The 26,818-nt window shown below is 29.9% G+C and overlaps 6 protein-coding genes and 1 long non-coding RNA gene across 9 annotated transcripts in view; 4 read left to right on the forward strand and 3 right to left on the reverse strand.

The window, feature by feature from the left end:
• Positions 1-9,529, reverse strand: part of LOC105150671 (hypothetical protein) — a 29,871-nt gene extending 20,342 nt beyond the window's left edge. Inside the window, exon 1 of one of the 2 annotated variants that reach the window (XM_087412574.1) lies at positions 8,746-9,529. Coding sequence is in view for 1 of the 2 variants with exons in the window: in XM_011063906.2 (XP_011062208.1) it covers positions 900-969 (70 nt within the window). In the remaining variant the exon portion in view is untranslated. Of the gene's footprint in view, positions 1-899; positions 1,290-8,745 lie in introns of those variants that run through there. The other variant, XM_011063906.2, reaches the window with a different exon arrangement.
• Positions 9,530-10,678: 1,149 nt separating this feature from the next.
• On the forward strand, positions 10,679-14,960 carry Vps53 (vacuolar protein sorting 53). Its single transcript, XM_011063905.2, has 13 exons — positions 10,679-11,129; positions 11,413-11,813; positions 11,891-12,011; positions 12,130-12,266; positions 12,345-12,771; positions 12,863-13,209; positions 13,320-13,478; positions 13,549-13,674; positions 13,759-13,837; positions 14,021-14,169; positions 14,235-14,400; positions 14,475-14,621; positions 14,701-14,960. Exons 1-13 carry the CDS (start codon positions 11,043-11,045, stop codon positions 14,857-14,859), a joined length of 2,505 nt encoding a protein of 834 aa, XP_011062207.2. The 5' UTR covers positions 10,679-11,042; the 3' UTR covers positions 14,860-14,960.
• A 49-nt stretch (positions 14,961-15,009) lies between these two features.
• Positions 15,010-17,345, reverse strand: RpL7A (ribosomal protein L7A). Its single transcript, XM_011063904.2, has 6 exons — positions 17,201-17,345; positions 16,563-16,677; positions 16,088-16,237; positions 15,769-15,989; positions 15,433-15,555; positions 15,010-15,243 (listed from the first exon to the last, which is right to left on the reverse strand). The coding sequence occupies exons 1-6, from the start codon at positions 17,213-17,215 to the stop codon at positions 15,061-15,063; spliced, it is 807 nt and encodes a 268-aa protein (XP_011062206.1). The 5' UTR covers positions 17,216-17,345; the 3' UTR covers positions 15,010-15,060.
• LOC147907541 (uncharacterized) lies at positions 15,456-15,897 on the forward strand. The gene is made up of 2 exons (XR_015547154.1): positions 15,456-15,583; positions 15,695-15,897. It is a non-coding gene; the product is annotated as an uncharacterized LOC147907541 (long non-coding RNA).
• Positions 17,346-17,375: 30 nt separating the features above from the next.
• Positions 17,376-19,853, forward strand: LOC105150666 (arginine-hydroxylase NDUFAF5, mitochondrial). Of its 2 annotated transcripts, XM_087412570.1 has the most exons (4): positions 17,376-17,497; positions 18,442-19,082; positions 19,170-19,354; positions 19,438-19,853. In XM_087412570.1, the coding sequence occupies exons 2-4, from the start codon at positions 18,475-18,477 to the stop codon at positions 19,725-19,727; spliced, it is 1,083 nt and encodes a 360-aa protein (XP_087268696.1). In that variant the 5' UTR covers positions 17,376-17,497; positions 18,442-18,474; the 3' UTR covers positions 19,728-19,853. The 2 variants fall into 2 exon arrangements, with proteins under 2 accessions (XP_087268696.1, XP_011062202.1); XM_011063900.2 differs by lacking the exon at positions 17,376-17,497 and having other exon boundaries at positions 17,630-19,082.
• On the reverse strand, positions 19,725-21,709 carry Ufc1 (Ubiquitin-fold modifier conjugating enzyme 1). Its single transcript, XM_011063901.2, has 4 exons — positions 21,435-21,709; positions 20,742-20,873; positions 20,365-20,532; positions 19,725-19,977 (listed from the first exon to the last, which is right to left on the reverse strand). The coding sequence occupies exons 1-4, from the start codon at positions 21,555-21,557 to the stop codon at positions 19,894-19,896; spliced, it is 507 nt and encodes a 168-aa protein (XP_011062203.2). The 5' UTR covers positions 21,558-21,709; the 3' UTR covers positions 19,725-19,893.
• A 55-nt stretch (positions 21,710-21,764) lies between these two features.
• LOC105150668 (SAP domain-containing ribonucleoprotein) lies at positions 21,765-25,583 on the forward strand. Its single transcript, XM_011063902.2, has 7 exons — positions 21,765-22,075; positions 23,350-23,446; positions 23,533-23,594; positions 23,773-24,024; positions 24,168-24,296; positions 24,395-24,466; positions 25,188-25,583. The coding sequence occupies exons 1-7, from the start codon at positions 22,025-22,027 to the stop codon at positions 25,290-25,292; spliced, it is 768 nt and encodes a 255-aa protein (XP_011062204.1). The 5' UTR covers positions 21,765-22,024; the 3' UTR covers positions 25,293-25,583.
• Positions 25,584-26,818: the final 1,235 nt, after the last annotated feature.

Genomic DNA, 26,818 nt, shown 5'->3' on the forward strand with positions numbered 1-26,818 from the left:
CTGAAACAATACAACAATTTCTACGAGAGAAACAGAATCGTGTCCATCTTGTATAGCGAAGGGCGTTAATTATTATTTGAAAAAAAAAAAGAAAAAAAAAAGAAAAAAAAAAGAATTACATATGTTAAATTTCTACCGTGGTAACATTCCGGAAAATTTCGGAACTCTCTGCGTCACTCGATCCCCTTCGGTGTAAAAAGATACACGGTTACTTTACGGCTAGTAGAGATAAGACCAATCCCAAGATGTTTCTTAAGTCCCCACCAATCATCCCCTTTCCCAAGCTCTTATTTACAGATGTGTTGATCAATCTGGAGTCGATTCTTTATCAACAGGCACATCCAGACGTCAATAAATGGGCAAACAAAAATAAAAAGCTTTTTTTCCCGCAAGTCATTCTAATAATGGAGAACCTTATTCTTCATTTAACGTCTCGAGCAGACGTCATTCACAGAGAAAATAAAGGCACTCATTGTCAAGACAATTTAATGCTAAAAATAAGAAAAAGATTGTCTGAGATTGCGTTCGATAAATCAAAATATCAAAATATTGTCCCTTAAAAAAATATCATAGAGCTAATCGACGGACTTGATCGATGCGTTTCAGGGATCCTTCGACGGAGGGATGCTCTCAAACGTGATCCGGGTCCGAAGGACGAGTTGACGCCCGACGACGAGCCGAATCCTGTTAGGATCGTTCGGTCGCCGGCGCGCGACCACCCCTCGTAATAACAATGAATCCTCAAAGGGGAGGATTGGGAGGAAGGGAGGATTGGGGAAATGGTATATAAGGGGTATGAGATCGCGTGGCGGCGGGAAGGGTGTCGATGTTTGTTATCGAGAGGGATAAACGGGCGCGAGCGCGAGCGAGCGCGCGGGCGCGCGCGCGCGTTCACTTACATGAAAATAATGGCAAACTATACACGAGCAGTAGGATTTTTCTCCAGTGACCGACGACCGGACGCTGCATTTTCGCTTTCTACGAGGTCGGAGAGGCGATCGCTTCTACGGCAACGTGCACGGTTAAATATCTGTTGCTCACTACGTAGCGAGGCGGAGGCGAAGGCGGAGGGCGAAGGCGTAGGCGAAGGCGAAGGCGTAGGCGAAGGCGAGGCGAGGCGAGGCGAAGGCGCAGGCGAGGCGGAGGTATACGGAAGATAGAGCGTGCGTGTCTACGTTTGTACAGAGTGTGCCTTTAAAACTACGACGCGACCTCGTGTATGCCGGGGTGTCGGCGCTACAACTGAGCCGAGGAGCAGGGCCTTTCGATCGTTCGACCGACCCGTTCCCGTTCGACCGACCTGACCCCCCACCGAACACGAACGCAGGGGAGCGTCGCGACGCGGGACGACGCGCGACGACGCGGCGCCCAAGCGCGCCGCGACGCCCGCACGAGGCGGGACTGCAGGCCGCCTTCCGGTTTATTAAGGGATGCCCGCGTGCGCTTCGCACAGAGAAAATCCGACGAGGATACGTCGCGCCGATTCTCCTTGACAAAGGGGGTCATTGACCGTCGTACGAAACGAGAGAATAAGCGGTGGAATTATCGATGCCAGGTCCATCAAGCTGTACATTTTCAATCGCCGATATTAGAGAGCAGACTTTGAGACTTTTTGAGAACGCCGAATATTCTGATTTCTTTTCATTCCATTTTTATTCCCTTTAATTATTCATAATGAATGTAATTGAAATTAAAAAGTTTAACCTTCATACGAAATTCCAGTAATCACGTCTTTAGCTCGAAAGATTATAATACCTAAGGACCTAAAAAAACTGAGAATTTTAATGAAGAGTACGGTCTGTAGTAGTAATTAGTTTCATTCTTCAATAATTATGATAGAAAACTATCCATACTTTAGGAAAAGATGGAAAAATTAAATTTTATGCATATATGTATACTTATAATGTGTAAGTATGCTGTGTATTCGATACGAATTTATTTCATGGAATCATAAATTTGTAAAGTTGTAAATTAAATAAATTCTATATCTTCTGAATTTTTATATTTTACTCCTATATTTTACTTCTATATTTTGTTTTTATATTTTATTATTATAAAGATATAAATTTTGGCGATTCTTCTAGTTATATTATAAAAAAAATTACTTCCTTATTTCGACGAAAAATCTTATTTTTGTATTCTAACGAAAGATAATGTAATATAAAACAAATCCCTTCAAAGAATAACGTGTAAATTCTTTTTAATTAATATATAATTTAATTAACATATATATTCGCACGATGCTGGAAGTGGAATATTAAATTTAGTAAGGTTTGCTTTGTAAATTAGATTATTTCATGAGAAAAAAGAAAATCAATAAAGAGTACCGAGTTGTTGAGGTTATTGTATAACTTTCACTAATATTTTTTTATTTCATTTTTTCAACTATTGCAAGAAAAGTGTCAAAGCTTAATTATGACTATTTTGACGTTTCGATTTCGCGTTTTTATGAATCAAAATGTTTTTATGAATCAAACAATACGAGATTCATTCTCAAGAGGATTTGTTGTATCACATACATTGAGCAATTATTAAAATGATTTAAGCTTAGAATAACTAGATTAATAAAAATTAATTAGAATGATATCGATATGTGAAAATTTTTTATATAGAGGGAAAACTTTTAACATCTTTTATTTTCCTGTGATCGAAAAAGGAAAAATGTAATTAAACAATTAATATCTTAACATACCTTAATTTTTGCACATAAATATACTAAATTAATGAATATTAGAATAGCATACTAAATATTTACTAAATGAAAAGAGATAATATATTGATACAAGAATTAATTTAATGTAATTACATTTTTTTATTGAAGTAAATATTTATTTATTGTTTGTAAGTAAATGTTTAGTATTAGTATTATTGAAAAAACATTAAGATTTAATAAAGCTTTTTCTCAATGTAATTGATAAAATTTTGGTAGAAATAATGGAGTATATATTTTTTTGAAACAAAATGTTTTTTTTTTAAATGCAAAATATTCAGTACGTCAAAAGCATATCAGATATACAAGCGATTAGCCAAGAACAATGAATAAGAACAATGAATAATATATATTTAGATGAAATAATTGATAAATAATATAATAAATTAAATATTAAAGCTCGGTTGAGATAAATCAACGCAATCAATTAATGCTTATTCGAGCCAACATAGGATGTGAAAATTAATTTATTTAAATCAACATAATTATAAACGCATTTCGATCCTGTTTCGGATCCTTATCAATACTGCATGTTAATTGTTAACAAAATGCAGTCATCTAAGAATAGTAATGACAGTGATGTCAGTCATTATACTTCCTGATATACTATATAATAAATTTATCGTTATATAAATTAATCATTATATAATAGAATATAAGTATATAAAATTTTTTTCTGACTTACATGATCATCGTAACATTATTAAGCATCTTAGATGAGAAAAAAATACTGAATAAGAGACTTATATCAGAAATTATAATATTTTTATCAAACAACCAATTAATAGTCTAAATTTACAGAATGATACGAAATTGTTGGACAAAGCTTATGATAACATAATTATGTTTAAATGACACACTTTATGTATTCTATATTTTATATGTTTGTACTGTATGTCTTGTATTATTGTCTCATTAGATAAAACTCGACGTCCGATGCATAAACAATTTAATAATATTGCGATGATCATGTGAGTCAGAAAAAAAATTTTATACATTTATACTCTATTATATAACGACTCAATAAATTTATTGTATATAGTATATCAGAAGTACGATAACATTACTGTTACATTACTATTCTTAGATGACTGCATTTTGTTAACAATTTACATGAAGCATTGATAAAAGGATCTGAAACAGAATCGAAACATCTCAGCGTTTATAATTATAATTTAAATAAATTATCATTCATTTTCACATTATCATCTTGTGTTGGCTTGAATAGATATTAATTGATTGATAAATAAATAATATCCACAAAAAATTAAAAATAATGTTAGCGATACAGAAACTTTTAAAATCAGTTAAAAATTGACAGATCGCAGAATCGTTATTTATTTATGTAATTAATTCCATTAATTTTGTATGATCCAAGATAACTATTAATACATTTTAATTAACCCAAGTGATTTTAATTAATTCAAGTGAAGTAATTAATCCAAAACATCAAACACCAAGTGCTATAATAAATGTTTAACTGTATTTTTAATTAATCTTTATCCTACTGTAATTTTCCTTGCCATACGTTAATTAAATTATTAATTTAAATAATTTATATTAACAAAATACTGTAAATATTTCTAATTAATTCAATCAGAATAAATTGCTTATTAACATTTTTTAACTATAAGTAATAATTAATCTAAATTATTTTATCCATAGTAAAAGTTATTGCTTGATAAGACAATCATAAATTAAATTAATTAAGTCCTTTTTATTTTATCCACTTTGAAATATTCGGAGCGGCTTTGAATTGATCGGGGTCCGCATCAATCAATCGAAAGCGCAACGGTAAGGACAGCCCATTGAACATCGTTAGTTCGCGTGGTTACATAATGTCCGCGTGGCGCTAGCATGTTAAGTGCTCAATCATATCTATAGATAAATAACATCTATCCTTTTTTGATATTTTGTTAACATTCTCACAAATCTGGCAATTCTATAGAATTAAGTTAATATATATAAGCCATTATTATGCAATCATTAATTGATAATTTTTGCAATATATAAACTTTGTTGTATGTACAATTTACAAATAGTATGAAAACAAATATCTATTTTAATATATATGTAATTTTTTTTATTAATATGCAATATTAATTTTATAATTAAAATTTTTATAAGAAAATGTTTAAAAAATTATTTTTTATTAAAATAATTTAATTATAATAACATATAATTATAATATATAAAATGGAATAGTGTATATAGGTAAATGGGATATAGAAAAAAATAAACTTACTTATATAATGTAACTTATTTCTATTTTAATATAATATTAAATATTAAAAATAATTTCTTATATATACATCATAAACATACTTAAGTTTTGTAAAATTTTGAATTTTTTTTTTTAATTTGTTTCATATATTTCTTTTCTGTATTTAATTTATTAATATATTGTCTCATATATAAAAGGATATAAAATTTAATTATTTGTGCCAATATTTTATCGCTATAACTTTTGCGCGAAAGTGATAAGTCAGGAGTAAATATTCTTTATAATCATTTCATACATGTCTGAGTGATGATAATACTTTAAAAATAAGTTTCCTAAATGTCTGATTAAATAATACATTTTTATATTAAAGTGTATGAGTCTTTTCGATTGGATCCTTCCTCTTTCAACTTTAAATTAGTCAATAAAGCTGCTGGAAAGGCACTATATTCATTGTTAGTACTGTTTGTGAATGCTGTTCTACATATATTACATTTTATGGATTTAAGAATATGTTGAGATAAATATCTCGTTACATAATAAATAACAGTCAACAATTTCTGACTGATCATGATGCAACAAACCCAACAGATTTGAATGTAATTCGTCTCCATTAGTGATATTATTTAACTTTTTTTTTCAACTTTGTTAAAGATGTTTGATTATGGCGAGAATTATTATATTCTTTTATATCCAAAAGAGTAATCATTAATTCTTCATCCTCATTATCTTTCAAAACCGTACAATTTCCATATTTTGATGGTTTAATTATACTAAAAGTACTTAAAATTTTATAAAATTATAGAAAAGTAGACATTGTTGATGATCATTTAATCCTGTCGCATGTCTTATCGTGCCAAAAAATCTCTGATACACATATTTTAAAAAGATAAAAAAGATTAAATTAGAAAAATGACTATTCGAATAATAATAATAGAAAATGTGTTAATTATTAGAATAAATATTACATAAAGTATTGCAAGAATCTGTAACAAATTTTAGATATTAAAGTAATTATAGAAATCTAAAATCCTAAATTATATACATAGATTTCATTATTTAAATTATTCTATAAAAATAAAATAGATTCGAATTTTATGGAATTCATTATTAATGTATTAATATACAAATCTTATTAATTATTATTGCTAAATAAATTTAAATATATTGTTATTAAATTTATAATCGTAATAATAAAAAGATATTATTCACACATTTTCTGTTATCGGTACAATTCAAGATAAGTGGATATTATAATTGTATTTTTTATATCCCAGCAAACAGATATAATTTCTACAGCTTGTATATGTATTTGCACATATTAAATATATTTATATATGTTATATATATCTTTTTACATATAACATATACAAATATATTTAACATATGTAAATATACATGTCTTACATCTTTTATATGGCAATTATATTTGTTGATTGTTTCCAAACTTCTAGAGAGTCTTGATTCAATCATCCTCTGTAAATACAGAACCGACACCAACACTCAATATCAAATATTTTATCAAATCTCTTGATTTGATTGTCACTCAAAGTCTATCAGCAGTTTGCTTCATTAAAAAATTATCTTCCGAGACATCATTATCACACTGTTCTTCCCAATTATTTAATTTTTTAAGAGATTCTTCTAAAATCTAATTCAAAATTGTATAATATTTTTTAATATATTAAAATATGAACTCATTATTCTCACTCTTTTTACTTAAAATTTACATCGGCAACAAAACTTTTACTACTTTGTAATGTGTACTTTCGCATCTGCAAATTTGTTCTAATTTAAGGCGTCAAATAAATCATTAATCCACTCACAAAAATTAGCTGTACTAATACACACAGTCTTTTAATTTAGGTAAAAAAATTTTATAAAATCGTAAATCACGAGCCATAGTTTACTGAAAACATACAGATAACAAAATTAGAAGAAGTATAATGCCTTTTTCGATCACAACGAATCTTAATGCTGAAGATGCTAAACAATAAGTCTATACTAAAATTTTTTTAATTTATCATTTTCTCAATAAATAATAAAGTTGTGTAATTCAATACTTTGCACGAATTATTTTATTGTTCCATGAGATAATACTAAAACATTCTTATTTGTACAGCTAATCGAACTCTCATTTTACTAACATTATTGAATATCAAATAGGTATTTTAGAATATACTCGCATCTCAGCTGGCAATGTTCATTTTTATCATGTAAAATTCGAAAATAATCCCATTCTACAAATATTTCGTTGGAACTAACCTAATAACAAAAATGACAAAAAAATATTTCTATAAAAATCATTAAAATTCTTTCAAGTTATAATTTTTTTTTTATTTTTGACTTTTGCATATTTTAATAATAGGATTATATACATACTTTTTTTATTCAAAGAAAATTTAATTTAAGCATACTTGCACGTTTTTAGAGATTGAGGTATCAATAATAAACATTTATTATGTCTCCATGTATTACAAATATCTTCAAAAGCTAAACTGCATCCAAAATTTTCAATGTCATTTGCAATATTAATTGCACCTGAACATATATTAAAGTTGTCCATTGAAAATAGTGATTCCTTTAATTGTTTTATATTTTCAATAGTATTATATATTTACATATCTGGCAGAATATGTAACAGGCTGTTTTAAAACAATTACTTCTAATGTCATATTTTCTTTTAGCACATTTCTTTCACTGCATTAAATGTATATTTATTTTCGTGATAATACATTTTGCTCTCTAATCTATTATCTGTTTCAATATTTGATACATATTCATCAAATAAATCTTCTTTTTCATCACCAATTTGAACTTTTTCTGTCCAAGAAAAGTTCAAATCAGCATTTTTTATTAAACGGGGCTTTTTGTATCGTGCAGACTAAGAAAACCACAGTAATTAATATATAAAAATCACAGTAATTATTAGGTGTTGGAATTAATTCGTAGCGTTTTTAATGAAAGAATGTTATTTATTTCACATGAGCATTAAAAAATACATTAATGAAAGTACTTCCCATCACTTGTAAAACGCTACGAATTAATTCCAACACCTAATAATTATGTTCAATCTGTTCAATTAACATGAACATTGAACTATTGAACTATTCCAGATCATAAGTGTAATTATAAAATCAATAATTTTTTTTTATTGATATAGGGTATTTGAAAAAGTCGAGGTCAAACCGGCCAAATGTCTTAATGATTATACAATGTATTAATGAGGTTGAGTAAGTGAAAAAAGTTCATATAAACTGTTATCCGTAAATACTTTATTGTGCAAGTTATAAACATTCTAAAATTTTTATCAATTGTTATAATAATTGTAATGATTGTAATAAATATCTTAAAATTGTTCCTTATCCAACAATGCAAGCTTTTCATTCATCAAATTCTTTCAAATATTTCTACTTGTATTAAAAATAACAGTAAATATATTTTGAATACTTTCTCAAAACTGATCTTCTGTTTTTATCATAATCTCAAAAACAATTGTTTTACCAATAAATAGGAGTATAGGAAAGGTTATATAAATCAGAATATGCAAACAATAATTTATTTGTATCTGAGTAAGTGATTCAATAATTAGTATAACAAATTATAGAAAACAATTTTGCTTATAAATTTTTGAACATTTATAACTTAATATAACACCTTTCTAAATATATAAACTATATGAACATTTCCATTTATTACTCGTTGACAAATTAAGTTTATCTCTGATCTTTCTGGACATACTATGATATCAAATATCTTTAATTTCAAAGCTTTAGCTAATAATAAACTATAATTTATCATCTATGGAACTTACCACATCAAAAATATTTCCTTGTTTATCTCTCATAAATAATATGATTCATAAAATATTTATGGGTAAAAAATGTTTGTGACATATAGACTGCTATGATTTAGATTAAAATTTTTTCTTCTTATTGCTATCTGCCACAATTTCTTCAGATAATTATACAGAACAGATTTAAAAATCAATGAAATTAGGTTATTCGATGTAGTTTATTCGACGCGTTTTTTTTTTGCATGTAAACCTAGTAGACCTTTGCTTCTTGAATGAACAACTTTTCACGCGAAAGTAAAAAATGAGTTTGGTTAGGGTTAGATTTTTTTAACGCGAAACGACATGGATTTACAACCTTCCACGCAAAACGAGGGCCACACCAAGAAAAAATGCGCAGTATTTCGCAGCTGATATATTTCCTAACCTAAATAATCGTCAACTTTAACGCTTAATCTCGGTTCACAAGGCAGAGCGACACTTTTTTTTTGCCAGATTCTTTCGTTTCATGCAAAAATGTGTCGAATAAGCCTAATTTTATTGATTTTGAAGCTGCGGCACCTATTCTATATAATTACCATTTCTTTATTATATATTTTATTATATATATATTTTCGTTTTTCTCATTATTAGTGTCATATTCAGAAGTACAACTTGGAGCTATACAACGTGGTATAATTTTTTAATTTTACTTTCCTGTCACGTCACTATTTATACCGAAGAAACCGAGTAAACCACGCACATCCTGCAGATACCGCATATATGAGACGATGCAGAGACAACAGCTGATCGAGAATCAGGCATTTAGTCGTCTAATGCCATCTAGTGATTCGCGAACATTTGGTGCGTTCGGGGAAACGCTATTAGTTATTTATGTCATTCTATCCTTGTTTTATGTCTGTTTTATGCTAACTCTTAGAACTCGGATCGATTTCTAGCATCGTAGACATTGAGCTTAATAAACAACGAAGATAGAATGACAGAAATAATGCCAATATAATAAAAAGCGTCATTTTAACATTGTTAAAATCTTGCAGCAATAATTCAGCGACGTTTCACAATCACCATGCAATATTGTAATATTTTAGTGAAATTATTCTGCAATGTTTTTGCAATCTTTCTGTGTTGTATGGGATTAAATGATTTGGAAGCTCTTAATTTAGAGTGAAAATTATTACCAGAATATAAAAAAAATTGTCACATTTTGAAAAACCTGAACAATTTTGGGTAGAAGTAGGTTAAAAATTGGAAATGAAATGGTATTCCCAAAATTATTCAAATTTGCTACAGCAATATTATTTCTACCTCATAGTAGTGCAACAACCAGCCCAGCAAACAAGAATGGATTGAAATGAATTGAAATGGATTCAGATTTTCAGAAATATTGATTCATGAATGTTAAAACGAATGCTTTTCAATCCTGAATGCATTTTTATTCATGTATAGAAATTGCATGGAGCATACCTCTATGCCTTTCAATCTAAAAATAATATTAGCTTTTTCTATGCACAACATACATATTGTGAATACTATTCAATTCAAAATTTTGAATAGAAAATGCATTTTTTCCAATTGCATCCAATTGAATCTAATTGAATCCAATTAAATCCAAAAAAAAGTATTTGCTTGCTTTTAAAATACGCACTTTGGATAGAAAAAAATTTCAATTCATTTTAATCCATTCTCGTTTGCTGGGTGTGTAATAAAAAGCTCTTTTATAATAAAATAATAATACTAATTATATTAAAATGTAAATTAAATTATAAATAAAATACATATTTATATACAGATTGAAATATGTATATACATGTAGGTACATATTTAAATCAATAATAAGTGTATATTTATACCTATTTTATTTCATGCTTTTTCTCTTTTTTTTAGTACATTTTTTAATTCATTTGTGACCCTAATGTATTGTACTATGATGTTACATTTTACCACTAGGTGTCAGTACGTTTTAAATTTTCGTCGCGGTTGGAGTTTATCAAATGCTCGAAAGGGTGTGATCCACTTAACGCTACAAATACTTCGTTAACCAATCAGAAGAAAGAATTTTACGAATTGACCAATCAAAGAAAGCATTTGCAGCGTAAAGTGGATTGTATCCAAAGTTGCGTCGCGACAACTACACTTGCCGCTTTGAGTAGCGCTCGCGCAAACGTCATCACATGTCACCTGGCAGTCCTGCCACATCCACTAACATCTACCTACAACTACCTGCAATCTTGCATCTGTTTTGTCGTGTGGATGTAGACTGTAGCGCGATTCTCGCGTGAAGTACGCCCGTGTCCGCTCGCGCAGCGTGATCAAGCACGATGGAGAATCACGAGGAGGACGAGCTGGAAGAGCTCCGTTCTACGATCTACACGTTCCCGCAGAACGTGCAGGAAGTGATCGAGCAGGTGAAGTTCACCACGAGTTTTTGTCTTTTTCTCATCAGGCGTTAGTGTTTTCAAGCTGTGTGTTCGTCCTGTGCAAAATAACAGCGCTGTGTTTGGATTTTTATATTTTATATTCCTATTTTTCAATAAAATGATTCTCCTTTCAATGTCTGTTTTTCCTTGAACCGTTTCCTTCCTTGACGTCTACCTGTCATTGCTGGTTTTGTGTATAATTATATCTGTAAAGTATTTATTTTATGTTTTTTTTACAAAATAAGCTTAACATTGTCGTTTTTGCTATCAGGTCTTAACTATCACTGATCCATTAGATCAACCTAACTTCAATGTAGTGGATCATATAAACACGTTATTTCCTACGGAACAGTCGCTGTCAAATATTGACGAAGTGGTGAATAAAATAGAAAATAAGATACATACTATTGATAAAGAGATACGGTCAGTTGTACGTGGTCAGACAAACGTGGGTCAAGATGGTAGAGCAGCGTTGGAAGATGCACAGAAGGTGATAAAGCAATTATTTATCCATATAAAAGACATAAAAGACAAGGCGGAACAATCTGAGGAAGCGGTTAAGGAAATTACAAGAGACATCAAACAGCTGGATTTTGCTAAAAAGAATCTTACCGCTTCGATAACAGCACTAAATCATTTGCATATGCTTGTGGAAGGAGTGGATAATTTAAAGTACATATATTGCTTTATTTTACAAAATATTATTTAAACATTGATCAAAATTATGAATCCATTATACATTTCTTCAGAATATTAACGCAAAGAAAGCAGTATGGAGAAATTATCTTACCATTGCAAGCAGTGATGGAAGTGATGCAAAATTTTAATAGCTATATGGACATACCACAAGTGAAACAATTATCTGATCAAGTAGGACACAAGTTTTATCTTTGATAACTAAAATAGATAATTCTTTTAATTATTTTTTTAATATGTTTTTTTTTAATTGATTGTTCTTTTAATATGTTTTCTTTTGTCTAAATGAAAGGTACGTCAGATTCAGGATGAATTAGCTCAGCAGATTACAGCAGATTTCAAGCAGGCCTTCTCAGGCCAGAATCCAAAACATTTCAATCAATTGACGGAAGGATGTTTAGTATTATCAGTATTACATCCTAAAGTGAAGTGTGTATTATATAGATATTTGTAGCATCTAATATGATAGGATTTTGATAATGTCTCGAATACTCCTTTTCTTTAAAGGAAAGATCTGCTAGTCTGGTTTGTAAATATCCAATTACAAGAATATGCACATTTGTTCGATGAGAATCAGGATTTCGCCTGGTTGGATAAGATAGATCGAAGATATGCGTGGATCAAGAAACATTTGCTTGATTTCGAGTCGAAGTTCGGCACAATTTTTCCTCAAGACTGGGAAATTTCTGAACGAATAGCTGTACAATTTTGCCATGTCACACGTGAAGATCTCACTAAATTAATGAACAAGAGGCGTAATGAAATAGATGTAAAATTATTGCTTTATGCGATTCAGAGAACTAGTAATTTTGAGACGCTACTGTCGAAGCGTTTTATCGGCAGCACTTTGGAGACTACCGATATTAAGACTATGCCAGTCAGTAATAAAGTTGTGGAGAAAGTCCCGGGAAATCCTTTTGAAGAAGATGAGAAGGTATCAAAGTCGTTTATATGTATGCTACATTCATCTCTGTATTATTTACTGATTTTCATTAAAAATATTTATTATTCTTTTATACGTATAGGTTGAAAACGAAAAACCAAGATCGTCTCCATTCGAAAAACTAATAGGAAGATGTTTCGAGTCATACTTGAACATTTACATAGAAAGTCTGGATCGCAATTTAGCAGATCTGATGGACAAGTTCGTGTCCGATTCTAAAACGCAACCGCCAGGTGCTAAGGAATTTGACGGCATTGAAGGCCCGAGTAGTGTCTTGAGTTCGTGTGCCGATTTGTTTGTATTTTACAAGAAGTGCATGCTACAATGTACGCAACTCAGTACTGGCTTAATCATGTTGAGCCTTGCCGAGACTTTTCAAAAATATCTACGAGAGTACGCTGTAAAGATCTTACAGAATAATTTACCCAAGTAAGTCTAAAAATCGTGCAAATCAGTTCTTCAGAAATTAGTAATTCAGAACTTATGTATCTCTCGATATATATAATATATTTCGATATATTTTAATATAACCATTATAGAGTCGGAGGCAGTGCAGGAATTGGTACCAGCATGAGTAATATTACACGTGACTTACGAGATAATCTATCAACGTCAGGCTTTATTCAAAATTTCCAAAGTTTTTTGAAGGAAGGAGAAACTGCCAGATTCAGCAAAGAAGAGCAATCTCGTATATGCTGGTAAATATATTACAAATTCTTTATTTCCACAGAACAAAGTGAATAATTATTGAAATATACAATTTTTCAGTATTTTGACAACAGCGGAATATTGTTTAGAAACGACACAGCAGTTAGAGGAGAAACTCCGTGGAAAGACAGATAAATGCTGTTCAGAAAAAATTAATTTATCTCAAGAACAGGATATCTTCCACACGTATATCTTCTCTTTTTTTTTATTTTTATATATATGTTTAAAAAAATTTTTATTGATGTATTAATTTTTGCTATTTATTTTTAGCGTGATTTCTAATTGCATTCAGTTGCTAGTTCAAGATCTGGAAGCAGCGTGTGAATCCGCATTGACTGCAATGACTAAGGTAATGACTTATGAAAAAAAAGATGCAATTATAATATAACATTAATTATACATAATTCAGATATATCATTCTATAATATAGAAATAAAATTAATATCATATTCTGCTATTTAAAACTAACGTACAATTGAGACAATATTAATATTATATAATAAAAATATAATAACTCTGTTTTACTTGTTAGGTACAATGGAGTTCTGTGGAAATCGTGGGCGATCAGAGTAATTATGTTAATACGATAATAGCACATCTTCGACAAACAATACCAACCATACGAGATAGACTATCTTCTTGTAGAAAATACTTCACACAGCTTTGTGTAAAGTTCGCCAGGTAAAATATTTATCATGTACTTATATACTTTTTGAAGTTCTCGAATACTTGATGCTTTGTTTCAGCTCTTTCATAGCAAAATTAGTACAGCAATTATTTAAATGTAAGCCATTAAATGCTGTTGGCGCAGAACAATTGTTGTTAGATGTCCATATGTTGAAAACAGCTTTACTGGATCTTCCATTGACAGGTTATCAAATACAGAGAAAAGCTCCAGTAACATACACGAAAGTAATTAAATACTTTAGAAAGTAGATTAAATTTATTAAAGTACATTTATATTTAATATATTATTTATCATACAGGTTGTAGTCAAAGGTATGGCAAACGCTGAAATGATATTGAAGATTGTAATGTCTCCAATTGAATCTCCTAGTGATTTCGTGAAACAATGCAATATACGCTTGCCTGACTTGCAATCCTCAGAATTCCAAAAAATTTTAGATATGAAGGTAATTTTTACGATAAGTAAAATTATCGTCTATTATATTTTTCATCAATAATCCAATGTAATTAATATATACATTTTAGGGATTGAAAAAGACAGATCAAGATCAATTGCTTAAGCAATTTAAACAATCTGAAAACACAGATGTCACAGAGACTGCGAAAAATATAATACATAATAGTCCAGAACATGAAGCTGGAAGAATTAAGAGATTAGAAAAGCTCATTAAGAAACGAATTTGAGGATATTAGATACAATATTATTGTAACTGTATATAGTTAATTTAGGAATTCTCTTTTATCTTAAAATATACATAATAAAGATTCTTTATACAAAAATGAAAGAGATATATGAATGTGGGGATACTTTTATCAAATAAATATAGTACTAAATTTATTTTATTCTTTATTTTTTTATATAATCTGATAATTTGGGCAATGATCTTAACCTTGTTTCTGCGCGAGTTCCTTTGCCTTAGCTTTTTCTAATTTTGCTATCCTTGCCGCAGATTTGCTTCCCAATAAACCACCACCCCAGTGACGCCTGATTTCATCATATCGATCATTGAAGTTCGTCTTAATGGCTTCAACGATCTTCGCGAAGTTAGCCCTATCGCCAGAATCCACCTGAAACAACGATAATATTTTAATAAAACTGAAATAAAAGAGAAGGATCAGATTTTCATAAATGTATATCAGATATATTTTAATTTCATAGTGTCTCATTGGATTGGCTCTCGAATACTCATCATAAAAATAATATAGTTTAATTAAATGCAAATTAAAACAAAAATATAATTGGATATAATTACGTACTTGAGTAAGAGCAATTGTCGAGCAGGTCTTACGTCTAACCAGACGTCCCAAACGAGCCTTGCCTTTAACAATACAGTATGGTACACCCATTTTACGACACAAGGCAGGAAGGAACAATACGATCTGTATCAATAAAGAGAAAATTGATTAGGTTGGTACATATAATTTCTTACAAATATACATATATAATAATGTAAGATGGTACTCAGTGTGTCATATATCATTCCTTGAATACAAATGTTAAAAACATTTATGTTCTCAGGTGAAGAAATTCAAGCATCATAGTTAAATAGAATAAACATTATAAATCTACTATGAATCAGACATTTAACTAACCTCAATAGGATCAACATCATGAGCTATAACAACTAGTTGAGCTTTCTTCTGCTCTACCAGTGTAGTCACCGTGTTGGTTCCACTGCGAATGACATTTGGTTTTTTCGTCGGCGTATCTTCCTTCTTTGCAATCTTTTGTTCAGCTCTCGCCATCAACCTTGCATTCTTCATGGCTGTTGATTCAGGGCGGTACTTTTCCAATACCTTGAATAACTGTGTAGCTACAATATAAGAACAATATTGTATTATATAAGAACAATATTTTTTTCATATGAATATGAATAGGATTAAAAAATCATACATGGAATATACATCTTACCGGTTTGTTTATCCAATGTTTGTGTGAACTGGTTTATCGTCGGGGGTACTTTCAACCTCTTCTGCAACACAGATCTTTGGCGTTGAATACGAATGTATTTGGGCCATCTTACAAAGCGGCTGAGATCACGAGCCGGTTGAATGTCCTGGCCTAAATTTTAATAGAATTTCACAGTAACATGTGACTGTTCTATACAGATTATAAAGTATAATATAACTCTGTTTATTCAAATTTATTGGAGAATAAAACAGTTCCAATAATCGAAAGATTTAGATAATAGAGATTAACTTGTTTTCCCTTCTACCAATACTTATTAATTCTGATAATAGGAGCTGAAATTTAGAAAACTTGAAATTGAAAATGTCCTGAGTTTTATTTTCATTTAATTTACATTAGTGGACGCAGAAAAACACACAAATGGAATGCAGATAAACAGAGTTTTACTGTATTAATCAGAAAAATTATACTGACTTACCAATGCCAAAGTTACGTGTTCGTTTCTCAAAGAGTGGATTGGTCACTTTCTTCGGTTCAATTTTTTTGACTGCCAATGGTGCGGCAGCTACCTTCTTCCCAACCTTCTTCTTAGGCTGAAATTATGAAAGAAAATAGAAATAATTATTAATTTTCACGTGCGACATAGTAGGATTTTAATACATTTCTTTGTGATATATTCATGCAATTTTAATGAAATATGTAGAACTAAATTAGAAATATTTTTATGCAAGAAATATCTTTTAAGAATCTAACGATTTAATCTCCTTTATCATGAAAATTATGCATTTATTGCTGAACGCTAATCTTTCATTTTTTACCTACGAAATTACTTTGTATAAAATTAGGTTATAAAATGTTAAATTGATGTCACGCGAACGAATCGATTTACTTGATCGTTGTAGAAATAGCATTTTTCGGCAAAAGTAAGATTTCAGAGGACTGCAATTATCACATTACATAATTATTGAATTAATTGACTGTGGAATGAAAACATATTTTTGGGCTACACGTTGGAGAACATGCTCGAAATTCGAACTAATTCAAACGTGGATATTCGACGCAGCCGACGTCGCTTAACAAAAATATTATTCCCGTACGATGATTCGATAATCTTACCTTTTTCTGAACCATTTTTCTAGCTAGAAATCCAAAGGATTTCTATAAATTTTATCGGATAAAAACGCGGTATCTCACTGAACGCGACGCAATGTACGGCGTCGACACCGTAAAGAGGGGCATCAAACCGCAGCGCCACCAAACGCCATATTGATACTCGTCAGTTCTGCAGTGTTGCCAATTTGGTGGTTTTCCCATCAGATTTGATAATTTTCGAAAATGTTTAGTAGCAAGATTTTTGGTTTAAATTTTTTATTAATTAATTTCGGCGATTTCAACAGCTAAGAATAAATCTAGGTATCAATCATGAAACTTCATCCCTAGGATTAAAAATGAAAAGTGAAAAATTTCATTAATTTCAATGGTAAAAATTTTCCCTTTTCACTTTTTCCCTTTTCACTATCCTATGGTTAAAGTTTCATGATTAATGATACCCAGAACAAATACGCGTAAACTTCGAAACATAGCGGTAGTTTTAAACCATTGCAAATACTTATTTATTTCAAAAGAATATAAAAAATTCAATATATTTTCAAAAATATTAATTTTAATAATTATTATATAATAATTATTATATTAATTTAATAATTTATGTTAAAGATAACAGGCTCTTTAGAAGAAAAAATGCAATTGCACTAAAAATATCATTGTATGTACATATCGCTTTATAACTGTATTTATATCATGTTATTATACAATTGTCTTTTATTATAGACACTTATTTATGAATAAAATTTGTTTAGAAAACTAACTCGTAATAAATATAATAAAATTTATATATCGTCAATATGTAAAATTTTTGATAAAATATAATAATATGATAATCTTATAATAATCTTATTATTGTAGCAAAGTTTATTATAAGATATATAATAATATATATTATAATTAATTTTTATCATAAATTTTATATATTAATTTTGTTTATATTTCATTGATAATTGTTCATTTCTCTTGCAAGTTAAGATTAGAAACAGGTTAAGGTTATTTCTAACCTCAATTTTAACAAAAAACGGAATAAACCAAAGCAACTGAAACAGCTGATCAAGTTGATGTCGATTTAAGTTATAAACCGTTATTAATAATATCTAAAAGAATATCAACAAATTAATTATGATGATGAAATATTCTATATTATAAAAAATTAGAAAAAGCATCAGGAAAAAAAGTGAAATTGTGTCTAAGGGATAAATATATTCCAAAACAAGAAAAATTAATTAGTTCAATTTTAATTTTAAAAGAAAAATCAATCGAAATCATTGTGCGATTGAGAAATGACATTAAAGATTCCATTTTATGGGAGAAGCTGGATATTATATGCTGGATATTATAAGCTGAACCTACTGAGTCTTAGACATAATCCTAATGGTACATGCAATGCTGCATCGACGTCCGTGTTGCCACCCGATAGTCCGATGAACGTGTTTGATAGAAATGCGAAGCTGTTGCAACGCGAACGTGCCGCCAAGAATGCTAATGTCCAGTTGTATGACTACATTAAAGATGAGGTGGGCGACAGGCTGGCAGATAGAATATTTGACATCAAACGAAAGTTTGGTAAAGTTCTCGATCTGGGATGTGGTCGTGGTCATGTGTCCAAACGGATTCTCAGTGAGTCCGTGGAGGAATTGGTGTTGGCCGACATGAGTCCGAGTCTCCTGCAACAGGTTGAGATCACAGAGGATATAAGGATCAAGAAGGAAGTCATAGATGAAGAGAACCTGTCTTTTGAGTCTAATAGTTTTGACATGGTGATCAGTTGTCTGAGTCTTCATTGGATCAACGATCTTCCTGGATGTTTCAGACGTATCAACAGTAGTTTAAAAAATGATGGAGTCTTTATGGCTGCTGTATTTGGTGGTGATACGCTTTACGAATTGAGGTAAAGACAACATTACCAGGTTTAAATTGAAGCTTCTCCAGATTCTATTTGCGTTTATTATTTGTGGCATTTATTCTGATTATATAGAAGTTCCTTGCAATTAGCTGAATTTGAAAGATATGGTGGGATCTCGCCACACATCTCGCCATTCGTGCAAATCAGAGACATTGGGTCTTTACTAACAAGAGCAAACTTTACTATGTTGACAATTGATACTGATGAGATAGTCATTGGTTACCCAAGCATGTTCGAGCTTATGTGGGACCTGAAAGGTAGATAACGTTATACAAAATTCTTTACTAAATAAATATTATATAACAGACATGTAAATATATTACGCAATTTATTATTCTAGGAATGGCTGAGAATAATGCAGCTAGAAATCGCAATTTGCATCTGTCGAGGGATACGCTAATCGCAGCCGCATCTATATATAAGCAGCTTTACGGAAAAACGAAAGAAGATAACACAACATTCGTTCCCGCTACGTTTCAGATAATATATATGTTGGGATGGAAACCAGATGAGTCTCAACCGAAGCCTCTTAGGAGGGGAACGGGACAAGTATCGCTCAAGGATTTGTATAGACTTGATCAAATCGTTAAAGAAAGTAAGAAGATAAAACTGGATGACGATGATAAATAGCCTGTATTAAATAGTTTTTATTTGATCGCGCCTTGAACAATGTAAATAATACTCTATATGTAAAAACTTAACATGTATAAATTCTTCCTTTTGAATGTTAAGCGTAAAAAATTAACTTATTCAATATTTGCATTTTGTTATGTCTGCCATTCTACACGTTGCCACTTCATGATTTCTTTTCCTCGTCCTTGTGAACTACGATACCCTTTTCTATAAGTTCTGGAATCTCTACTGCTAGCCATGGTCCCAACTAAAATAAAGAAATAACTTGGAATTAGAATTTTTTATGAAAGTATCTTGATACAAAAATTTATAAGTCTTTTAAACCTTTGGAGCTGATATGGACTCAATTTCTTTTCAATAAAAAGTGTCAATTCAATTTTCTTTATGTTACATCTGCAAATTTTGATTATTCTTATAAATAAAATATATTTATTAATTCTTTCTCATGTAAGTTATTTTAGTTTCTTGAAATTAATTAATGCCTTTTATTATAATTAATATATAAATTAAGCAGATTTTATAGACCTAATATCAGTAACTATGTTATAGATTTTGTCAAAAGCTCCGAAGGATTAATGCTTTCAGTTATTATGCATTCAATTATTAAATATATGCAATCAAGTATTTAGCTTACACCAAGAGCCATTGCATGAGCAATGCCGAACTTGGGAACATTACGAGCCCACAATGGTTTGAAATGATCAGTCAAGCATATTTTACCACCTCTATACATTTTTGCAGTTTTACCATCCAATTCTGGTAAAGCAATTTCAGGTGCTGTTGTGGGATATGTGATGGGAATCTAGAATTATCCGAGAGGGAAAAAACTGTTACTTAAATTTTTTAAATGTTGATTCATTTTTAGGTTTTAATAATTTTAACTTTTTTATTATAATAAATATTAATAAAATATTATTCAAATAGAATTTTATATTGGAAGTAGTAATATTTTTTCATTTTCTCTTTAAATAAAAAATATAATTAAAAAAAGCAAGAAGTAACGTTACTCACATCAAATTCTATCTCGAATTCATACTTCAGGAAATTCTGAATATACCAACACTTGCCAAACCACTTAGTGCCTTCCTTGTTTGATTCCAATCGGAACCAGTCATTATCCGCTTCTTTATTATTTTTGACATACTATAACAATAAAAAAGATTATATAATATGATTAAATCTATGTATTAATTGGAAGCTTTTTTTGTATTAATTGGATTGTACTTTTAGATTCAAATTATCTAGAGTTTCTAGAGGAATATAGTCTGAGAAGGGGAGAAAACTTCCAGCAGAAATAGGCAATGCAAAATAAACAATGGCTGTGTTCAGCAGAAAAAGCAACTTTGCAACTGTAAAATTCTTTAACATGATTGATCTTGCCCTTAATTCCTCACAGGATCTAAACCAATATATATAAACCAATCATATCCACGAATTTTATAACTGTTGCAAACCTGCTTTTTCTGTTAAACACAGCCATTCTGCGAACATAGTTAATAATTATAAATCTATTTATTACATAAAATATTTAGAGTGAATGTGCTGCTTAATAATGTTTCGTCATATAAATTAATTCCTAACATTTATAAATTAAAAATTAAATTAAATTATATTATTTATAAATTAAGCAACACAAAAACTATTCCATATGGAAGTGTGACATTTAAGCTTGCAAGTGAAAAAGAGTCGTATTAATTCTCTCACCTTAATTAGAGCTTGATATTCCTCTTTTAATCTCTGCACCCATAAATCCTTGTCTCTGGGGCCGGCTTTCGTTTGCAATAACGGAATATTACTCAAAGTCTTCTTCGTCGACTCGTCAACCATCTCAATGGATTAACGTTTCACGGTTTATTTTGAAGGTTATGGTGCTACTTGCTGGCGCACGATCAGTGTCGCCAACTTAAAACGTTGCACCGCGTTGCACTTCTTTAAAAGTTGTGAGATAACAACTGAGGAAAAAAATAGATAACAATTAATGTGCATCCCTCTAAACAACTACGAAGGTGCAATTTGTTTTCTCGCTTTTACAATCTCATTTTTAGATTGTTTTTACTGTGCACTTGTTCTTCAATCGATCGATTGCATTCGTAAACGGTTGCATCGGTTGCATCCCTGCGACTGCCGCTTAAACAGGCGTGTTGTACCCGGTCGAATCGTCGTTTCATTTGGTTCCATTTATGCGAAGGCTGTAACAGTGAAAGATACGAAGAAACGAACGTTCGTAAGTGGCGATGAGATGCTAATCGACCATCAGTAGCGTACTTGTGATTCGGAAAAAATTCGAACGCACGATGGCTGATTCGTCTTACGAGAAAGGGTTAACTGAACTGTCGAAGATGAAGGTGAATGTTATAAGTTAACTCCTTGTTTCGCACAACTCATTGTTTCTCGGTGATATTCTAATCAAGCTTCCTCGTGTCTAGAAAGTCGCTGCTCCCGATCACTCACTTCCGCTGTCGGTTTTAACATACGATGGTCACCGGTGGCCGATATTATTACTGGCTATAATATATAACATAAAATATACAATTACTTAGAATTGTAAGACTGATTATGTTTGTTTTAATAGTAGAAAAGCGTGACAAAGTGTCACCAGTAAACAACTGGGTACTCTCTCATTTATAGTAGATTATATTCAATTTTATCACATTGTTTTTATTATACTTCACTTGATGAAAAAAACAGAAAGTCAGTTAAAATATATTTATAAGACTATAATTGTCTTAATAATAAAGAAATAACTAAGTGTACTAATAAACAAATGGATATTTTTATTTATTGTATCTAATATTATAATTTCATTTCATTTCTCATTGTTCTTATTATAAAATAATCATATATTTATATATATAAACAGAAAGTCAGTTAAAATATGCTTGTAAGATTATTAGCAGTATTCACAATCCATTCTTATTTTAAGACCTTAATTAATAAGTCTTATGGGCTTTCTACAATAAGCCTTCATCTAAATTTTAAGTCTTATGCTGATTCTATAATGAGTCAATAGTAGTCTTATCGGTGAAGTTGACCAATAGCTAACTTGTATGACTAACACTGATTGATCAACTTCACTGATTAAGACTAAAACTTCTGTCTACAGACTCATTCTAGAATCAGCATTATTAAGCCATAAGAAATTGACCAGTTTTTTCACATTCGACTGTAATTGACTTAAGACTTAAAGCTTTCGTAATGGCTTATCATAGAAAAAAAGTTTAAATTAAAATACATTTGTAAAACTGTGATTATCTTTGATTATAGTAGAAAAGCATAATAATAAAATGTATTGGCAAATAAATAATAAAAGTACTTTTATTTATAGTAATAGCATAAATCAATTTTGTGTCTCATCATTTTTACAAAAAAATTCTCTTGGTGAATAAAAAGTTAGTTAAAATATGCTTGGCAAATGAAATCATGTTAGGTTTCTGTTTCAATTATAATATGTATAATTTTCTCTTTGCAGATCACAATTTCCATAATTTTTTTCTCATAATCTCTGTAGTTTTAATTAATTATAATAATTTTTGCAATTGAAATAGGATGAAGCATAAGCTATTTCAAAACATTTTTTTTTTAATTCTTTTAATTTCTATTACATTGTTGTATCTTTCAGGTAGCTGATCTAAGGGCTGAATTAAAACAGCGAGGACTTTCCACTACAGGCAATAAAAATGAATTGGTAGAAAGACTCCAATTAGCAATTCACGGAGGTTCTGTTTTTGCTCTATTTCAATTCTTTCTTTCAATATAAATATCTTAGGTATATTTTTGTGAAAGAATTATTTATATTTTATAGATGCTGCATTGTCTTTGGATGAAACTACGGAAGAGATTTTAGATGAAGATGAAGTACTTGGTGTAAGTAGATACTATAGATGTTACAATTATTAATAATAACAACTTATAATAATAATAAACTTACACACACACACACACACACACACACACACACACACACACACACACACATATATACTATTATATAATATTAACTTCTGTTTTAAATACATACATAATAATTTTGGATTATTTACAGGATGAAGAAATAGAAGAATTATCAAGTAAGCCAGACTCACAAGAGACTCCTGAGAAGCGAAAATTGTCTATAGATAACATAACCAACAATTCCAATGCAAAAAAGATAGTGTTAAACCGCAAATCTGTATTGGAAGAAATAAAGAATGACCAAATGGAGAAGAAGGAAAATAAAGGAGCGAAAGTGATTGAAAGTGATGACGCTCCGCCGGAGAAAAAAATTATTAAACTATCCGAGCTCAGCACGAAAGAGGTAGCTAAAAATTATATTATTCTTATCCATTAGAATTTAGATCACCAAGTAATAAAATTCATTTGCTTCAAACGCACAATGCGAACACGCTTGTTTTATATTATATTATTTATTAATACATGAATGTATTTATTTTTTAATAGAGATTGGAAATGAGAGCTAAGAAATTTGGAATGCCATTATCCGAAGCGGCAAAGAAGGAGGCTAGATTAGCTCGTTTTAACGTAAATAATCAAAATAATAAATCGGCTGCATCCATAAAGACACCCGTGGTAAGCAATGTATAGTTTACGGTACAGTTTATGTTTATCAAGATAAAATAATAATTTATAGAATTATTTTATAACAATTATCAATCAATTTTTCATAGCCTACTACATATGAAGTATTAAAGAAACGTGCAGAAAGATTTGGTACCTCAGTATCTACTTTGATGGAGAAGGTAAGCAAAAATAGAGTTAGAACTATGACATACAGTAAAACTTATATAGAGGCAGGCTTTCTACAATAAGTCATTATCTAATCTTTAAATCTTAAGCCATAAGAAATTAATCACAATCAAATGTGAGAAGAATAATCGATTATAATTGGTTAGTTTTTACGGTTTAAGACTTAAATTTAGGCAATAGTTTATTGTAAAAAACTTTTAAGCAGTAAGGAAATTAATATGTTGGATTTGCCACTGCTTACATTTTTACATAAATTAACTGTAATCTCTGTTTAATTTATTTTTCATTTTTATCTAATTCTTAGAACTAAGAAAAGATCAAAAGTACAATTTTATTATAAAATATAGTTTTATTTCATATAAAAAATACGTTACACTAAGATTAAAGTTAATCCATATTGGTAAAGACGGGCACTAGGGCGACTTCGACCAAGCTTCAATTACTTAAATTGACAATTAACTCTATCAACAAAAATTACAGAATCGCTTAACACAGTCTCTAATATACAGTTCATTATTCTTAATCTTTTTTTGATATATTGAATTCTAATAACTAATATAAATTTTATATTTGTATTAATAAAATAGTTAATTAACTTAATCAGAGTTTTGATCGCCCTTATATATATATATATATATATATATATATATATATATATACATATATAATTTTTCTATCACACTGATTTTATTTTAAATCTTTTGTTTCTTTTAGGTTGAGATGGCTGAACGATTGGAGAAAAGAAAGGCCAGATTTGGTGAAGTGAAACCTGAGAATAAACTATCTAAGAATAATTCTAAGATTAAGATTGTTAAATGATACTCGGTGTTATATACTAAATCAACGATCTAGATTACAAAAATTTAATTTAAGTCTTATTTTGAATAAACTATTATACACACGAGAAAGGAGAATAATAACTCATTGAAGATAATGTATAATACTTTTTAATATCATTATTACTTCAATATTAAAACAGTCATACTTTTTTCCTTCGTTTTTTTTTATATTACCTTATCATATGTGAATTTCTTATAAGAAAATAGGCGACAGAAATCTTAAAAATGTAGATGGATGTATTACACCAATAAACTCACATATGCAACAGTATTTTAATCGTAATTAGTTATTGATACAAAGAATGTTATTTAAAAATTTCAGGATTTTAGGATTACAAGTGTGAAAAGAGTACGCAAATGTATAATATGCATACGTGATCAAAAATTAATAAATTATATTATAATAAGGTGGGCTGTGTTTTAAATTTATTGCCAGCACTAAAAATGCTACAGTTTACGTTATGTGCATTATAGATTTTTAGTACTGGCAGTAAATTTTAGAACAGTTACAGAACAATGTATTGTTTCTCTAATCAATAAATATGATATATCCTATTTTGAAGATTTCTCTTTGACTATACTCTATTATAGTATAATCAAGTAGAACTAAAAAATGACAGATAGGAATACTTACATATCTAGTGCCTTAGTATATACAAGACATCCGGCGAGACTGCAATATTGCAATAACTCAGGAAAGTAGATGAGACTAAACTGAATTGAAAAGTCCTCTACCAATTTTTTTTTGCAATTTTCGCAATAGTTAACAAATTATTAATTACAAAAAATTGCCAAATATACATCTTTAACAACTTTTTCCTCAAATACTATCAACCTTACAGAATAACTGCAAGAGACAAGATTGTTTATTTTCTTCGTAGAACTCTTAAGAATTTTTTCAGGATTTTTTATCGACTTTTTAATACTACATTTTTTTATTGGCAACTTGGTATATTTTTACCAACTGAGAAAATATGGTATTAAAAAATTCTGAAAAAATTCTCAGAACTTTATCATAGTGCTAATCAGAGAGATAATAGTATTGTTTATTAGCATCAGAGAGCTGATATAATATACATACATATGAAATACAAAAAATAAATAATGTAGCAATGGTTTAAAACGTATATAAAAAATAATTTTATTAAGAGACAGTATTTTTTCATCTGTGCTCTAATAGAGATGTATGGAAATGTATATGTATTATATTAGATGCACAATTTTGCTTCCGCCGTTTTTTTTCTGAAATTCGAGGCTTTATCGTAAAAAACTGGTTATACATTTATGATTCAAAATATTGTCCATCGCTGGCCACTACTTTCTCCTATCTTTCGGGCAGCATACGAATTCTACGTCGAAAAAACTGGTCATCTTTTGAGACGATCCACGAATCAATCAAATTTTTTACTTCTTCATAAGACCGGAAGTGCTGGTCAGCCAGGTCGTGTGCCATTGATTGAAACAAGTGATAGTCAGAGGGAACAACGTCTGGAAAATACGGCGGGT

Source organism: Acromyrmex echinatior, chromosome 13 (assembly GCF_024713525.1).
Source record: "Acromyrmex echinatior isolate Ae372 chromosome 13, ASM2471352v2, whole genome shotgun sequence".
Lineage (NCBI taxonomy): Eukaryota > Metazoa > Arthropoda > Insecta > Hymenoptera > Formicidae > Acromyrmex > Acromyrmex echinatior.

Coding starts and splice junctions, on each gene's coding strand:
- Vps53 (XM_011063905.2), top strand. CDS start 11,043: ATGGAGAATCACGAGGAGGACGAGCTGGAAGAGCTCCGTTCTACGATC. Junction 12,267..12,344: donor GTATTACATCCTAAAGTGAA/GTGTGTATTATA, acceptor TTTTCTTTAAAG/GAAAGATCTGCTAGTCTGGT. Junction 13,479..13,548: donor GAGCAATCTCGTATATGCTG/GTAAATATATTA, acceptor ACAATTTTTCAG/TATTTTGACAACAGCGGAAT.
- RpL7A (XM_011063904.2), bottom strand. Junction 16,238..16,562: donor AACACGTAACTTTGGCATTG/GTAAGTCAGTAT, acceptor ATTAAAATTTAG/GCCAGGACATTCAACCGGCT. Junction 15,990..16,087: donor AACATTGGATAAACAAACCG/GTAAGATGTATA, acceptor CTTATATTGTAG/CTACACAGTTATTCAAGGTA.
- LOC105150666 (XM_087412570.1), top strand. CDS start 18,475: ATGACATTAAAGATTCCATTTTATGGGAGAAGCTGGATATTATATGCT. Junction 19,083..19,169: donor GATACGCTTTACGAATTGAG/GTAAAGACAACA, acceptor CTGATTATATAG/AAGTTCCTTGCAATTAGCTG. Junction 19,355..19,437: donor GCTTATGTGGGACCTGAAAG/GTAGATAACGTT, acceptor TTATTATTCTAG/GAATGGCTGAGAATAATGCA.
- Ufc1 (XM_011063901.2), bottom strand. CDS start 21,557: ATGGTTGACGAGTCGACGAAGAAGACTTTGAGTAATATTCCGTTATTG. Junction 20,533..20,741: donor AATTCGAGATAGAATTTGAT/GTGAGTAACGTT, acceptor GGATAATTCTAG/ATTCCCATCACATATCCCAC. Junction 19,978..20,364: donor CTCATGCAATGGCTCTTGGT/GTAAGCTAAATA, acceptor TCTTTATTTTAG/TTGGGACCATGGCTAGCAGT.
- LOC105150668 (XM_011063902.2), top strand. CDS start 22,025: ATGGCTGATTCGTCTTACGAGAAAGGGTTAACTGAACTGTCGAAGATG. Junction 22,076..23,349: donor CTGAACTGTCGAAGATGAAG/GTGAATGTTATA, acceptor TGTATCTTTCAG/GTAGCTGATCTAAGGGCTGA. Junction 23,595..23,772: donor ATGAAGATGAAGTACTTGGT/GTAAGTAGATAC, acceptor GATTATTTACAG/GATGAAGAAATAGAAGAATT.